Here is an 18,176-nt window from a genome sequence, read left to right as displayed (position 1 = left end):
TGTGTCGGGAAGGTGAGCATCATAGAATGCCAATTTACTAGAAGAAAGTATTCTTGTGTTGAGGGAGTACTTGAGTGGAGGCCCAATGCAGAGACCAAATCTTATTCTCTAATCAGTCACGCCCTGGCTCTTAAGTTGGTGTCAGCCCAGGCACAAAGGAAAGATGCCTCTAGGGTCTTCCGGCACCCCAGCCCACCTCAAGTCCACCTGAACACAACATCTACTTTGTAAGTACTGTTCACAAATTTCTTTCAGCAAGTCACACTTTACTGATACACCACATTACTATTAGCATTAATTTAAATAAACCATATTTTCAAAATATGCTAATCAGTTATGTACGATGTTAAGAAATAAAGACGGTTTCCTCTGTTGCCGATGCTCTTTCAAATCACCTACAATCCTAGCACCCAGAGGAACTCTGTAAATATTATGGTTATTTCTTCCCAATCTCCACTCTACTCCCCAGACATGTAGTTAAATAGAATCAGGATGACAAAAATGTTACATCCTTTCCCCACCGCTTCCTTTCTTGCCCTTGAGTTGCAAGTACTTCTAAAGCATTTAAGAATTCTCCCCCTCAGGACCAGTAGTAGTGAGTGGCGATACCAGGAAGGTGGAGAGAAGAGGAGGGAGAAAGGGGGAACAGATTACAAGGATCTACATATAACCTCCTCGCTGGGGGACGGACAGCGGAGAAGGGGGTGATGGGAGACGTTGGACAGTGTAAGACATGAAAAAATAGTAATAATTTATAAATTATCAAGGATTCATAGGAGAGGGAGAGCTGATATCAAGGGCTCAAGTAGAAAGCAAGTGTTTTGAGAATAATGAGGGAAACAAATGTACAAAAGTGCTTGACACAATGGATTTATGTATGGATTGAGATGAGTTGTACGAGCCCCCAATGAAATGCTTAAAAAGAAAATAAAATTGGAAATGCACGCGCACACACACAAGAATTTTCTGAAAACACATTAACAATGTTATTTCAGTTATTTCCATCTACTGCAAGGACTCAGGTTTTGAAGACAAATTCATCAGAAGGCATGCATGAGTGTTCTCAATCATACCATCAATTCTAAACTCCTTCCTTAAATTTACTAAAGAGCAAATCACATATCAAAGATCAGAACATACCTCCATTACCAGTTGGTGAGCTCTCGACACCAACGTAAGGCCATTGGCATGATTGAATGTCTCAGAAATATCTTGTCCAAAGGTGTAGCCCGCTCCTCGAGGAGATATCCCCCAACCACCTCGGTCATCTGGATCTGACCACAGCAAGTCACACATTGGGCCCTGAAACACAAATCCAAGGATAACTGGCCTCATAAATACGTGAAAAGGGCCAAGCTAGCATTTGAGTAACTCATTGGAAGCTGCACTATTATACTGCACCATCCGAATGGTGTCTGGTGAATGGAACAACAAAAGTTACCATTAAAATAAAATACCCATGTCCTGACACTAGCACAAGTCAAAGTGCAACTTTCAGGTGTTCCCACGAGGCAGTCTACAGCAACAAGCCCCAACAGCAACAGGGCCAAACAACTTAATCTGACTATAGGATATAAATCTCAATGCCAAGCAGTGTTATTTAGTGCTTAGAGCCAAGGCTCTGAAGACCACCCTTAGTTTTGCAATCTTCTGAAAACATGGGGCTGATAAGTTTACTGCACTAACTAACTAACTTCATGGGCGATGCCAGAATTACAGGAGTTAACACATACAATGAACTAACTTGCCGTTGCATTTCCTCTCCCAAGGAAAGTTTTCTGAAAAGATTTTATTAGCAAATAAGTCATTCATTACCTCATGAGGAACTTCTTGTAGGCGGTCAAGCGCTCTGATGTGATCCAGTGTATCTATGGACGGTGAGAGGCCACCATGTAGACAGAAGATCTGAAAAGAAGGTTTTAAATGTTCAGCTCATTGAGCTGCTCTCCACAAGGTCAGCAGTGGACCCCCCAACAGCTCTATAGGAGAGAGAGGAGACTCCGAGAAACCCAAAGACAGTTCTCGCCTGGCCTTTGGCATCACAGAATGGGATCAACTCGAGGACAGTGAGTGGAGCCACAGTAGTCCCTGTGTGGCCCTCCAATGTTTCTATGGCCTATAACCTGGCTTGTCTTTGCAGGGTCGCTCTACAAGCCAGCCCTCTCTCAAAAGAGTACATGCCTTCTCTTCTCATAAACTGTTACATTCTACCTCAATCGGCTGCTAAAGGAACTCACTTCCCTGAACTAAGTTCCCCTCTCTAAACTCCCTTTCCCCTAAACCCCTAATTAAAGAGTAAGACATCATTCTCACAAAATTTCCTCTGCATGACTCCTAACAGGACCAGTAACAACTACATTTACTAAAATTTCCCAGAATGATCGGAACCTATAGTTTCTTACCTGCTACAAAGAAGGTATTAAAAAAAAAATGCGGGTTGAAATGTGTGCTATCAGTATCTACTGTCACTCCCCTCCACCCCAACACGCACAAAATAGTCCAAAGGGATGTGAAAACAGGGAAAAAAGTGACTGGCACTCAAACATCAAGAAGTAATAACTTGAGTTTTCAAAGAATCACATACCTGCCCATCCACCAAGGCAGTGAGAGGAAGATAGTCAAAAAGATCTGTAAAATATTTCCATACATTTGCATTTCCATATTTCCTTAAACATTCATCATAGAAACCATATACTTGTGTGATCTGTCTGCTCTCGTGATTCCCTCGAAGAATGGTGATACGTTCACGGTAACGAACCTAAAACAACAACAAAAATCAAAGGACAGCTTGAAACTCACCCCCCTCCCTCTCCCACACAGTAATCCGGTCTCTGCCAGCCTCCTCTCAACTAAACGTCGACTCACAGCTGGCGTACTGAAGGGGACATAAACTTGTGCCTGGCTTCTTTGCTTTAGCTTTTTGATGGCCATGTGTTATAGTACCTAAGATTAGTGGTTTTATTGTTTAATTGCTACATGTATGGGTTTGCCATTTTATGTATCCCATGACCAGCTGATGACCATTTGAATTTTGGGGGGTTCTTTTTGCTATTATGAATAATGTTGCTATGAGCCTCGCTTGTAAGTTTTTATAGGGACATGATTTTGTACTCTTGGGGTATGATTCCTGGTCACGTGGTAAATATGTGTTCTCCTTATTGAGAAACTGCTAAGCTGTTTATCAAAGTGCTTGTACCACTTCATAAATATTCTTATCTGCAACATATAGTTTCCAATTTCTCCATCAACATTTGATATAATAAATCTTGCTGATTTAAAGCCATTTTCAAAGGTATGAAATAGTATTTCATTGCAGCTTAATGTCCCTGGTAACTGATGGTGTAGAAGAACCTTTTGACCATTTACATTTCCTTCAGTGACATGTTTAAAAGATAATTAAAATAGTGTGTCCATTTTTTTTCTTTTTTTGGGGAGGCTCTGCAGGGAATTTGCCCATTTTCAAACTGAACTTTATAATTAAGTTGTGTTTTAAAATATACACACACACAATCTGGATATAAGTATTTAATCACAAACATGATTTGTAAATGTTTTCTACTGGTTTATGACTTTTCTTTATCTTAATGGAAACTGTTGAATTCTGATAAAATCCTAGTCTTATGAAATAGAAACTTTAGTATCAACTTTAATAAACTGGTAAGAAACCCAAGCCACAAGATTTTCCCTTCTGTCTTCCTACAAGTTTTATAGCTGTAATTTTCGCATTTTTACCAGCTCGTTTGCGGTATGAGGTAAAATGCTAAGTTCACTTTTTGTATATGGACCCCCAATGAGTCAGCAGCACTTATTATAGGGCAATCCTTTCCCCCATGCATGAATTCTTACAAATAGCATACATTCATCCCTCTTTGGGCAATGGGATTCATCCTGAGCTTTAAGCACAGGTTTGCTTACTCTCATGGTCGACACATCCATCATCAAATCCACTCCCTGCTTTTACAACAGATACATAACATGTTTTGTAACATTTTACATGATTCCGATTAGTAGGTCTATGAACGCCTTCATTATATTAATTACCTAAAGTTTATCTCCTGCCAAAACTACTCCTTGCTGCTTCTCTAAAATTGAATTTGTGACAGTCAATTCACCATTCTGCACTGTTTAATAAAGAGCTTTGCTGGCTAGAAAATTTTCCTCTGCACACATCACAGTGGTATTCACTATCAACTTTCAACTTGTTCTTACTCATTTCTACTGTTCTGAAATACTGTCATGTTAAATAGCTGCAAAATACTCCTTTGAGATAAACTGTGAGTTAGATACCCACCTACTAGATACTTAAATCAATTTTTGTCTTTTGTGATAATAAAAATGCTGCACTCTTCATAAGTAAAGTTTCTTTTCCCATTACAATTTCATCCTCAGTAAACATTTAAGTATAATATTACTGGGTCAGGGTAAAAATCCGGCAAAATACTTCAAAAGTATCTAGAATGTAATTAGATTACCATGCCACATCCCAATTTACTGAACCAAAGTTTCTATCTGATGAGCTAAGATTTTTTTCGAAAAAATCTGACAGGCATTCTCTTCCTTAGAGAATAATCCTTTTGTTTTCATTCTGTACCATCCCCTTACTCAGAATGAAAACAAGACTCATGACTCATAAGTGCAAACCTGAATAATGACATTCCTAAATGCCCAGTGTTGTTCTCAAAGCTAACCTTCAGATGGAGAAAAGCAGCAATCCCTGGGAAACGGAAGGCGAGGGATCATTTTACCAAGTTCAGAATGTCCCAAGATAAAGTTGAGATTACCTTAAGAGCTACAAGCAGTGTAACTGTTTCAACCGAATAATAGCCTCTGTCAACGTAATCTCCCATAAACAAGTAATTTGTATCTGGTGATTTGCCTCCAATTCTAAACAGTTCCATGAGATCGTGAAATTGGCCATGTACATCTCCACAGACAGTGACTGGACATCGAACTTCTTGCACGTTGGATTCTTTTGTCAGGATTTCTTTAGCCTACAGATGGGGAGAAAGCAAACCATTATATCTGGCATGAAATATTAACACAGGTAAATTTACTAATGTTTTTATCTATCCTAAAGAGTAGGCTCAACATAAGACCCAAGTGGACAAGCTATAGCTGGGTTCTTCTCTCGTGGTTCTCTCACCTGGCACTTACATTAGCAGTTGTACAAGACCAATGAAAAATGGAGAATGCCAGGGATCTACTTCTTAGCTTTACAGTTCTAAATTTAATACTGCCAGTTCAGGATCCCAGACGCCAAGGAAAAGTTCAGTGGAATGGCCTCACTTTTAAAAATTTTGTTGACAGACAATAAAATGTTGTACTTCTTTATATTCTTAACACAATATAAAAATGTTGCTTTATAGCTGTAACTTCTCAATAAACGTTTTATGCTGCTTTAAAACATTACATGACACCAGCATGTGATCCAAAGATGAAAATTACAAAATTCAAATATGGTGAGGAGAAAAGCATCAGAGCTAAAACTGAACACCGATTTGTGGAGGGCTCTGGGGGACAGTGGGAGTATCTGGTCAGACTGAGCCACTCACCAGCAGGTCCGCTCTAGCCCCAGGCAAGAGTCTTGGAACAGTCTCACTATCAGGCAGTCACTGTAATCTTGATTTTGCTGGATTAAACTCTGCGCCAGTTGGCCACCCTCCTATACACTCAACCTGAATTTGTCTGGGTGCAAGTATCTCTTACTGGTTCCACGACAAAATTTCTTCCCTGTCTTTTTGAATGCTGTGGGGGTCTTTTCCTTCTTACGCTTTATTTGAAAATTTGCCTTTATACTATTATGTATTTATCCTTACCACCATACTGCGATAGAAAACAACAGTTTATTGTTTTCTTTTGGGTCTCCCAGCTGCAAAGGAGTAGTGGATGCATAATGAGACCAACCTCTAAAGCTAGTGATAGAGAAACTGAAGAATTCTACCAGTGTCTTCAATCTGAACTTGCCATTTGGTGATCAGAATGCAAAACAAAGGGGATGGAATAGTAGTTGGATATATTGGTGACAGACAAAGCTGGAGATTCATGACAGAATTTCGCAAGACCAACAACTTGTAAATCGTAAAAAACCCTTTTCAACAACCCCAAAGGCAACTATACACTATACTGGTGGACTTCTTCACATGGAATGAATACACAGAAATCAAATTGACTATGTTTGTGGGAAAAGATGATGGAGAAGCTCAGTATGAGCAGCTGAAACCAGGCCGTGGGCCAACTGTGGGCATACAGTAGAAACCCTGAAAGAACTCTAACATATACTGATGAACAACTGTATCCTGAGCATTTCTCACTTGTGTTGCAACCAGTGGGGGTAAAAAAAGTAACGGGGGAAGGCCACTTTAAAGAAGGCATCACAAGAAATAAATCCAGCCAATCAAGCACAATCTAGCAGGAAAGACAAGAACATGATCATTGCTACAGAAAGGGCCCGCAGTTAGCAGTGCATGCTGTGCAGGCAGGCCACGAGTCAACCAGGTCAGGGTGTAGAGGGAGGAGAGGACAGAGACTGACGGACAGCACCCAAGCACTGGAAACTAAAGCACAAGTCTAATCTAAGTAGCATTAAAACACATTTCACTGACAGAACGTGTAACGAGTGAACTTGGGATTTCAGAGGCATGGTCATGGAGGTAGGTGGGTGTCCTGAGATGGAGCAAACCTTAAAGGTCACTTAGTAGTATTCAATGACCAACTCTAAGTTTTACTTCCAAATCATACCTCAAATTTATCTATCCTTCGACCTTGTAGCTACTACCCCAGTCTATCACCTTACCAGGATTACTGCACCAGCCTCCACTCTAAATTCCCTGTTCCAACATATTTCTCATGCAGCAAAATCACAGTATCACAGTTGAAAAAAAAAAAATGTTTTGTGGTTGTTGAGATTACACACAGCAAAAATCTACACCAAGCTAAGAGACTGAAATACAGAGGTTAGTGAAAACTTGGCATGTGGTTTATTCTGCTTCATTGAGGGTCCCCGTGGAAACAAACGGGGATTTTTAGGAAGAGGAGAGCAGGGGAAAATAAGTTTCTACACCTATAATTCCTTGATACTGATCATAATCTTCAAGTCAAAGTTAAGTTTTTAAAAGAATAACATAAAAAAAAAAAATCAGATTCCGTTTCCCCACACAGCAGCTCTAGCTAGAACACTATCTGGGATCCAGAAGGCATTAACATACAAAGAACTTCAAGTTTTATGTGGAAAAGTAGAATTCAAAGATAATAGGATTTCTCCAGGAAGTTGATGAAGTCTCCTCCTATTTTCTGAATGATGCAAGAATCTAAACTGAGATGTTTGACAGCTCATCTTCAGGCAAAGGCAAGGGGGTCTTCCAGGACAGAAGCAGAAGTACAACCTGGCAATTGGTACCAAGTTCGAAAGTTTTCTATTAAAATCATGAAAAGAAAATTATGTCTAAATAAGTACTACTTGGTCCTTTAAATATAGGCAACTCAAACATTCTATTGTAAAACTTACACATTTTATAGTGATATGTTCTTATGCAACATTTAGTCCAAACATACATAAATGTCCCCTTAAGCACTCCCCACTGTGCGTTCCTTCAGACCTCGCTGACAAGCTTTACACATACACTGCACTTACAGAAACATGGCTTGGCAGCCAGTTTCTCTCTTTAACAATCATACATAAATACATTCACAGCGTCTGAGGATTCTCTCACTGATGAAAAATTCTCTTACCCGTTTTACGGGGAGGGGATGTGGTTTAAAAACACTGCTATCAACACACATAACCTAGTATTTGACTCATTGTACATGTGTGCACACATGTATGCCTGTTTCCTGAGAGAACACTATGACATAGAACTATTAGTAGACCCTGTGGTTTTATTTTTTAATGTTGATGTTCCCAAATCATCCTATACAATGAAAAAAGGTTATTAAATTGAAAACTTTTAAATCTGGGCAGGGTAACCAAAGTTTTTGCTTTCTTTCCTACCCAGTTTCACAGTTTCAAGTTTAGCATAGAAAATTTGTTCCCTAACAGATACCCTTTCACTTATTTATCTTGATCCCAGAATGGAAGTCCCTTGTCAGCTAAAGTATGCACACATGCAAATGCACAGATGCCCACACTCCTGTAAATAATTTAAAAGAATCAGAAATTTACTGGTGCAGTTCTACCCTGTACTGTTCAGTGGCTGAGTCAGAATTGCCTGGATGGCATTGAGCTTGGTTTTGGGAAACATTTTCCCCAGGCCACCAAATTTCTCAGTTAACACAATTAATGGTTTTAGGAATAATGGTCTCTAAAAATGTTCACCCTAATCAATTTTATTGTTTATCAGAAATTTACTGAAATTCAGTTATCATGAAATTAATGAATTTAATGCCTTTTAGAGTAGACCAGCCTCTAATATCCATGGGGTCCCATAGGAGCAATTGTATGGTTATATCATATAAAGATCACAGTAAAGTCATAGAAGGTAAGAGAGAAAGTTAAAAAAAAAAAGGAGTCAGACACAATTCATGGTAGCATGCTCACCTCAGTACCTCTTGGTGGTCCACATGGAAGTGGGAGACGAGAGGAAAAAGTATACCGTATATACTCGTGTATAAGCTGAGTTTTTCAGCACATATTTTACACAGTTTTTGTGGTAAAATTAGGTGCCTCGGCTGACATTCGGGTCGGCTTACACTCAAGTATATACGGTATTTCTAACCAAGGGATATACATACTTAGGTAACCACACACGTCATAGGAAGGGGTTGTACCATAGGCAATACAGCAATTGGGGGGGGGGGGCAAACTAGGGGAGTACACGTAAGAGCAAGAGGAGGGATTAGGGGTACATATATGACAAAATTGGCGGATCCTAGATTCAAGATGGCAGCCTAACCTTGCTAGTCCTTGAGCTGGCTGGACTTATTCTTTGGGCTCTCCAGGTAAACAATCACTAGCCATATCAGTAAGGTGTGAGCCCCACCTACTGTGGACCAGACAGTAGTCTGATTGCTCTGGATGGCTGATGCCTTCAGGTAGTTAACTTCTAACCAGCTTGCTTCCAAGTGTGCTACAATCATTTACTATGTGTTGCAAGCATTGTCCTAGGTCTGACAGAGGGGGGAGTCAAACTATGGAAAGCCTTTTTGTACCCCACAAATGTCAATCTTTCTGAATCACGGTTACACAACTGAAAACACGGTTTCATTTGATAAGCTTATGGTTAGGGTGCTAATAATGATGAGTATAAGAATGAAGAAAATGTTCTAAAATTGATTGTGGTGGTGACAGTACAACTTTTCTTGATATGACTGAACTATGGAATTGTTTGATATGTGAATTTTATACCAATAAAACTATTGGGGGGAAAAGAAAACTATGATAAATGTGGGAAGCTATACTTCTACATCATCCCAGCCTCTAATGACGATCTACTTGAAGGAAAGCAGCCGTCAGAAAAGTTAACACGTGCTTATTGTCAAGGTCCTCTCAACACCCAGAGTTTGGATTACGGTATCTCACAGCTTTCTTTTTCAACTCACTATAAAACAATCAGCCGTACACGGCATGACTGCAAGGCTTGTTCTGCCGTTCTTGGACGCAGGCCATCCTAGTCACCTTGTCACTGCGCCATGGAGTCGGCTCTACCTCAGAGCAGTGGAACTGCCTTACCCAGCCTGCCTTTTCTCCTGCAGAGCGATGTGCCACTGACCTTATCGTTTAACTGTTATGCCACCAGGGAACCTTCTAATCACCATGGCCACACAAAATTACCAATAACACAGACAATCCTTTCCACATATAAGCACCAGTTACATTTTCATCTCTGGGGCTTACTGGTTTGCTTTTGCACCACTTATGTGCTGGTGCGAGGCAGGAAATCGAGGCTGTACAAAACCAAATGAAGCCCAGCACCGTTGTGGTGCATCCTGAAGGTGAGATTTTGTGGAACATTTTTGTTTCTTTGAACTTCTGAGCAGCAATATAAGGCTTATAAAAATATATTGTTTTATTTGTGTTACTAGGAAGGTGTGGTTTTTGACAGAAGGCAATACGTACTCAAGTGGCAAAAATTGTATTCAGGTAAAACAGTGAGCAAGCACTTCGTGACCACAGATACAAATAAGTACCATTTCCATTTCTCACCGCTTGGACTTCAGAGCAACCACGCATGGCCAGGGCCTATGTGTTTATTACATAGTTTACAATCTTTCACTCAGTTGAGGGGAAAACTTTTTTCCTTGCCTCATCCCTGTATCTCCTATTCCTATGCCTCCAGAGTTCACTGGTACACATGCATACCACGATAAAAAAATACCAATCATTTTATTGGGGGCTCTTACAACAATCCATACATCCACTGTGTCAAGCACATTTGTACATATGTTGCCATTATCCTTTCCAAAACATTTTCTACTTGAGCCCTTGGTATAAGCTCTTTTTATTCCTCCCTCTCCTACCCCCACATTAACACTTGATAAACTATTATATTCAAATCTTACATCATCCACTGTCTTCCTTGACCCACATTTCTGTTGTTCATCACCCTGGAAGGGGGAGGGGTTATACATGATCATTGTAATCAGTTCCCCCTTTCTTTCCCCACCCTCATGGTATATTTACTCTCATTATGTTCCTGAGGGGTTTTTCTGTCCTGAATTCCGTGTCTTGTCCGTACCAGTGTATATTCTCTGGTGTAGCTGGATTTGTAAGGTAGAACGGGGTGACAGTGGTGGTGGGGGAGGAGCATTATAGAACTGGAGGAATGTTATATGTTGAATGTTTTGTGTTGGTGCTATACTGTACCCTGGCTGGCTTGTCCCTTCCTTGTGACCCTTCTGTGAGGGGATATCCAACTGTCTACAATTGGGCTTTGCATCTCTACTCTGACCCCCTCATTTGCATCGCTACGATTGTTTGTTATGGGTTTTCTGATGCCTGATACCTGATCCTGTTGTCACCTCATGATCACACAGGATGATTTCCAAGTGGGCTTTGTTGCTTCTCTGCTAGATGGCTGCTTGCTTAACTTCAAGCCTTTAAGACCCCATAACCAGGCACCATTAGCTTTCTTCACATATTTTTATGCACCCATTTTGTCTTCGGTGATAGAGAAGGTGAGCATCACAGAATGCCAGGTTATTAGAACAAAGTTCTTGCATTGAGGGGGTACTTGAATAGAGGCCCAATGTTCGTCTGCTACCTTAATACATAACATATAAATACGTGTACATAGATCTATGTCCCTATCGTTACATATAAGTATATTTACATATGTATGTGCCTGTATTTATACCTCTATAAATATCCACTGGTATTCTAACATTGAACTAGATCTGTGTTCCTGGCTGTTGGGTAGAATTCCCTAGAGAAGCCATCTGGACTAGGACTTTTATTGCTGTTATTGGGAAGTTCTTGATCACTACTTGGATCTCTCATTTGTTATGCATCTTTTGAGGCTATCTATATATATGCCCTTCTGAGTTTGTCTGGGCTAAGTTGCGTGCTTCTACAAATTTGTGTATTTTTATCTAGGCTATCCAGTTTCTGTCTTAATTCCGTGTATTTCTATTGGGTTTGCTGCAGTGTTATTTTGGTTACTTGCATCTTTGCTCTTTTGTCAGCTTAACGAAAGATTTGTCAATTTTACCGATCTTTTCAAAGAACCAACTTTAGGTTTCACGGATTCATTTCTTCTTTGACCTTTGCTATTTCCTTTCTTCTGGTCAGTTTAGGCTTAATTTGCTCCTCTTTCCAGTCACTGGAGTTGTCAATTCTTTTTTACATAAGCACTTATTGCCATGCGGTTCATTCCCATGTGGAGCAGAGTGTACACTACTTCTTTTGGGCGGAATGTTCTGTCAAATCTAGGTGATTTATAGTATCACTATGCAGTTTCCTTCCTGATCTTCCTACACGTTCTGCCTGTCCAATATTTAAAAGAGTGTACTGAAAGCTCCAACTAGGACTGAGGGACGTTACCGTCCCTTCAATCTATCAGTTCTGCTTTAATATTTGTCCTCATGTTTAGTGCATAGACATTTCTTAAGTTCAACCTTCTAGACTGTAGTGGTTAACATAATTTCATGTCAACCTAAAGATTTATAAAAGCGACGCTCCCTGGTGGTCTAATGGTTAGGATTCAGATTTATAAAAGTGTAGGGGTGGAATTCAATCTGCCAATCAGGTCACAGCCGGGCGGGCGGCGGCTCCTTGTGGGTCCCTAGGACACTCCCTTTTCTCTCTGCAGAGTCCAGTGATGGTTCCACCGCCATTGGATCCACAGGCCTGTGATATTCCTGCATGCTCTATCATTGCATGTGGCCATGAAAGTCTGAACAGGGACTGAAGGATTAGTATTGGACTTTGGGACTTGACTTGGACTGGGCAGAGATGTGTTCTTGATACAGAATTACTTCTTCATAACGCTCTGGATTTTTCTCTAGTCCACTCAGCCTAACATGTATGTCGAAGGCGCTTGTTTCCTCTTTTCCTTTTGTAGCTTTTTCTTTCCTTGTGGGTAGGGACTTTATTTTTCTTGGTAGTTACCATAAATACTACATCTAACCCAGCACATAAATTTCTAACATTGTAGAGTAAACTGGTACCAACTTTAACTTTAATTAACATACAAAAATTTCTGTATTTACAGGAGGGATTCAAAAGGCTCCTGGGAAAATGGAATTAAAATATAATGAAATCCATCAAAAATTTTTCTTTTGAAGTCCCCTTATATAAAATTCCTCTCCTCCCACTTTTACTGTTATTACCACTAACTCATATTTCATTTTCCATGTAACAATTTTATCTCACCTTCTATGTTTGTTATTAAAAATCATGGGCTAATCATTGAAAATTATCAAGCATGAACATCTTACTTCTAACTCAGACATTTTATTAGGAATCTCTCTGTTCAAGTAAAATCTCTGGTGATGTAGTGGGTTATACACCCAGTTGCTCCACAGGACACAAGAGGAGGCTGTCTGCTCCTGTACCGGTTTAGTCTCAGACACCAAAGGTACGTCCTGCTCTTTTCTATAGGGTTGCTTTATGTTGAAATTAGCTCAATGGCAGGGAGTTTCTTTTTCTTATAGCTTTGAATTACTTTCTAGTGCCAGTACTCTCCCATCTTCAGAACTCCCATTAGTATTTTTTGTATGGTATGTATGGTGGACATGAATGTTTACAGCTTCTGTTTAGGAATGTTTTCATTTCATCCTCATTCTTGAAGGGTAGTTTTCCTGTGTATCTAGTATTCTTGGTTGAGAGTACAATTTTTGTCCTTTGAGCACTTTAAATACATCATTCCATTGCCTGCTGTCCTCCAATGATTCTCCGATACCAATTAGTATTAATTGGCACCTAAACTTATTGGGGAATCCTTTGTATGTTTGCTTCTCTGCTAGCAGGAATCTCTACTTTTGAGAGCCGAACTATGATGTGCCTCCGTGTACACGGGAAGGCCAGTTCGTGTTTTCTACGGGAACAGCCTCCACTTGGCAAGCACACCCACTGCAGGGGCCCCTGTAGCAATCGGTCAAAGGCTTGCAGCCAACAGTGCCTGGGTGGGGGAAGCACTGGCACCCCAAGGAGGTCTGTCTTGTTACCCCCAGTCCTCGAGTATGCTGGCTGTGGGTGTAGCCTCCACTCAAGATGCTGCTTCCTAGTGCACAGCAGCTTCAGTTAGCAGTCCTGAGAGCTGAGCATGCAGAACCAACGCCATCGCCTGGCAGGCCTGTCCTATTGCTTCGAAGGCCTGGATTATGGGGGTGTGCAGAGAAGCTGGTGGACTGCTATGAGCTGACTCCACAGCAGGGGGCCTTCTGTAGGTAGCACTTCACTGGACACAAGCAGCTCAGGGTCTACTTGGGGGAGGTGCTGGCACAATCCAAATGGATCCTAGCGTGGTATGTCTTGTTAATTTTGGAAAAGATTGGGGTTCTGTATAGGCTTTTTTCCTAGGGTCTCTTCCCCAATTCACAGCATCTGGTGACCCGTGGAGGGGTGGGAGCAGGCAGGGATAGTAAGATAGGAGTTTTCTGCTTGTCTGTATGTATTTCCCTGCTATTCTCTTCAGTACAGAATGATAGTATGTTTATAGTCCCATTTTCCCAGAATCCTGGCGTACTTTATTTTGGTTATAAATTTATACTTTATTTTTTTCCTTTTAAAAATCATTGTATTTGGGGCTCGTTCAACTCTTACCACAATCCATTGTGTCGAGCATATTTGTACATTCGTTGCCATCGTCATTCTCAAAACATTTACTTTCTACTTGAGCCCTTGGTATCAGCTCATTTTCCCCCTTCTTCACGAACCCTTGATAATTTATAAATTATTATTATTTTGTCATATCTTATACTGTCCGATGTCTCCCTTCACCCACTTTTCTGTTGCCCATGCCCCAGGAAGGAGGTTATATGTAGATCCTTGTGATCAGTCCGCCCTTTCTACTCCACCTTCCCCTTGCCCTCCTACTATCGCTTCTCTCATTATTGGTCCCAAAGGGCTTATCTGTCCTGGATTCCTTGTGTTTCCAGTTCTTAGCTGTACCAGCGTACATCCTCTGGTCTAGCTGGATTTGTAAGGTAGAATTAAGAAAAATTTGTACTTTCTCATGTGACAACACTGCTGAAGCGTCTTTATTCCAGTTACTTCAAATCTAAATACAATTTAAAACATTATGACACTAAAGATGTTTCAAAATGTTCAATAATGACCTTGAAATACTTCAGAAATCCGTATCATCACTGAATTGGGATCTAGAATTTTAGACGTATTCTCAAAACTCTAAAAAAGTCATTAATGGTACCATAATATACATGGTAACAGCTAACTAGTCCCTCACCGCTTGAGAACCAGTAACATTTACTAATTACTAATATTTAGAACCTTATTCATTTTTAGTGGAAATGTCTTTTTCAAAGAATGAGTTGGAAACAACCACCTATCTTTAAAGCCTCCAAGATGGAAACTTCAACCAAATCAGATCATGCCACTCAACAGCAATGCCATCTGCAAGAGAGTCAAGCAAGCAGGCTCTGTGGTTGGCAGAGCAATCTTCTTGCCCCACTCTCCCAGGAAAATGCTCAAGTACCATTTAAAAAAACAACTTTAGGTTGAGAATGATGAGGGAAACAAATATACAAATGTGCTTGACATACAATGGGCGGATGTACGGATTGTGATAAGAGTTTTACGAGCTCCCAATAAAACGATAATTAAAAAAAATAACTTCAGGATCTCAAGCAACATTTTCCTTAGTCTCAAAAACAATCACATGACAGTACTCGTTCTGGCACTAAGGAATATGAAGAAATAGCACACTTTAAGTATCAGTTCAATCCTTCAGTTAATGATATTCATCATTGGTATTAGTTAATGTTCCTAAGGGTATAACATAAAAGTGCTTTCCTTCAAAAGAAAAAATATTCTCTCTTCTACAAAATCAGTTATTGTCTTAAGTCAAATGTTGAAGAATCCCCAGGTCTATGTTGAGGGTAATGTGTTCAGGTTCATCTGTCAAATGATGACAAATGATCTGTCCTTAAGAAATAAATTTTCTATATAATAGTTTTTGGTCATGTGGGACAAATCATTATAAATAGGAGATAAGTAACAACTCTAAATAAAGAAGCAAACACTGGTGGGATTAAACTAGAATTAACCTCAGCAGGATTTGTTGATGGAATCTCTATTTCATTTCCCTCTTTCTTATGGGAGAAAGATACACATAAGTCAACCCAACTACATTTACAACTCAATGGCACGGCTCACATTTTTCATGTGGTGCCACCCCTATGAAAACTCTTCATCCAAATACATTCAACCACCATTAACAAAAATTCAATGGCCACCCAAACAAACCTCTTTCTCCTTCTCCCTCAATCCTGGTACCCATAACAATCTTTAAATTCTATTTATGTAGCTTCATGTCAGAGATCATACAGCATTGATTCTGCTGCAGCAGACTTATTTCAGTTGCTCTACATGCTGTCGTGGTTCACTCATGTTGTAGCATGCCTCTGAATTCTCTTTCTCATAATAGCTACATAATAGTTCATTAGTATACAAAGGGAATGTAAAAAGGCCTTTAAGAAAATAGAATTAAAGTGCTGTAATAACCACTGACCGGTGTGCAGGTTCCCGTCTTAACTTCTTCTGGGTCTAAATGTAGTATTGGAATGTTGTCAGGCGTGTCAAACTATGTTTCAGAACGGCTGCATCGTTTTAAATGAGTAAGGTTCTAATTCTCTACAATTTCACCAGATGCCCGTTCAGTTTTCAGATGTTTCTTTTTGTTGGTGGATTACTCTCCCTCTCCAACAATTGCTATTCTAATAAGTGAGCTGACAACCCACTGTGGTTTTGATTTATATCTCCCTAATGGCAAGACTTCATCTCATGTACTTTGGACAAGTTATCAACCTATAAACGGACAGCATGCATGGAAAGGGGCAGTAGAAAGAGCAAACGCCTCAACAAGATGAACTGAACTGACATGGTAGCTGCAATGATGGGCCCAAACAATATCTGTGCAGATGGTACAGGACCAGGCGGTGTTTCCGTCTGCTGTACATAGGATCCCTAAGTTGGAACTGCCTTGATGGAACAATGGCTTGGTGGTGCTGTTTGATGGGTAAGCAATGACCGCTAACAAGGTCTATGGCTCAAATCCATGAGCCAACCCTGGTAGAGAGGATGAGGCTGTTTGCTCCCATACAGATTTATAACTTCCGAAAGCCTCTATAGAAGTGGTTCTCAACTTTCCTAATGCCATGACCCTTTAATACAGTTCCTCATGTTGTGGCGACCCCCAACCTAAAATTATTTTTGTTGCTACTTCATCACTGTAATTTTGCTGTTATGAATCGTAATGTAAATATCTGATATGCAGGATGTATTTTAATTGTTACAAATTGAACATAAAGCATAGTGATTCATCACAAAAGCAACATGTAATTTTATATTGTGAAATATTTATTTCTAATGACAAATGAAATTTTGTCTTGAAGTAAAAAATAAACTACATTGCTACATTTTGCGATAGTATGCTTAAACAGTCAACATCAGTGCCAAGGATGACATAGCTTCTTTCTCACCAGATCAGCATATCTGCATGTGGGTGGACCCACCTGGAAACGGATAGAGGAGCAATGTCTCGGTTCCTAAGATCATGGGAAATATGTGTTTTCTGATGGTCTTAGGCGACCCCTGTGAAAGGGTACTTTGACGCCCCCACCCCCACCCAAAGGGGTCGCAACCCACAGGTTGTGAACCACTGCTCTATAGGGTCATTGTGTTAGAATTGATATGACAATGAACTAAGTGGGTGGGTAATGACTAATGATGTTGAACATGTTTCCATATGCCATTTGATAGCTCTTTGGTGAACTGTTCAGGCCCTTTGTCCATTTCTTGCTTGGGTAGTCTGTTAAATTATAGAAGATATATATATATATACCCAACGAGAGACACACAAAATTTGGGAAACACTCCAAAACAATAAAAAGAAATCATAGGTTCAATAATTATAGTAGGTGACTTTAATATACCACTATCCAAAAAAGATAGATCTCAGGGAAAGTAGCTTAGCAAGGAGGCTAGAGATCTAAATAGTACAATTGGATGATTTGACCTGATAGATATTTTCAGAGTTCTACACTCAAATGCAAAAGAAAATCATATATTTTTAAAGCCCATAATGCACATAAAAGAAGACAGTTCACATACTAGGATACAAATTGAATCGGTGTAAATTCAAGCACATAGAAACCTTAGAGTATTCTCTCTACAGCCACTATTCTATAAGGCTGGAAATAAAAGGACGATTAAGAAAACAAGGGAAAAATTGGGCGATTAATAATTCTCTATTTCAAAAGAAGGGGTTGCTCATCCAGATCAGAAGTCACATTAGGAAGTTTCTAGATACCAAGGAGAATGAGAATACAACGTACCAAAACCTTTCGGACACAGCAAAGGGAGTTGTCAGACAAAGTTTGATAGCAATATATCCACACATGAAAAAGGAAGAGAGACTTATGTTTCATATGCTGACACACGACTTACAGCAATTAGAGCAGTGTCACCAGGACAACACTCAATTTATTAAACGAAAAAGGGAAAATACAGTAAAACATTTTGGACGTTACAATTATCATTTATTATTTATTATATTATTTAT

At 39.8% G+C, this 18,176-nt stretch overlaps 1 protein-coding gene across 1 annotated transcript in view; it reads right to left on the bottom strand.

Moving 5' to 3' along the window:
• PPP2CA (protein phosphatase 2 catalytic subunit alpha) overlaps positions 1-18,176 on the bottom strand; it is a 28,983-nt gene that overhangs the window by 2,969 nt on the left and 7,838 nt on the right. Inside the window, exons 2-5 of the mRNA XM_004696615.2 lie at positions 4,782-4,991; positions 2,585-2,758; positions 1,816-1,905; positions 1,141-1,302 (exon numbers count right to left, since the gene is read on the bottom strand). Of these exons, the coding sequence (XP_004696672.1) occupies positions 1,141-1,302; positions 1,816-1,905; positions 2,585-2,758; positions 4,782-4,991 (636 nt within the window). The remainder of the gene's footprint in view (positions 1-1,140; positions 1,303-1,815; positions 1,906-2,584; positions 2,759-4,781; positions 4,992-18,176) is intronic.

This window comes from Echinops telfairi, unplaced genomic scaffold (genome assembly GCF_000313985.2).
Source record: "Echinops telfairi isolate 266 unplaced genomic scaffold, ASM31398v2 ScPeMD7_7469;HRSCAF=8507_1, whole genome shotgun sequence".
Classification (NCBI taxonomy): Eukaryota; Metazoa; Chordata; class Mammalia; order Afrosoricida; family Tenrecidae; genus Echinops; species Echinops telfairi.
The sequence above is the reverse complement of the archived record's forward strand: the minus strand, read 5'-3'. Positions and strand labels throughout refer to the sequence as shown.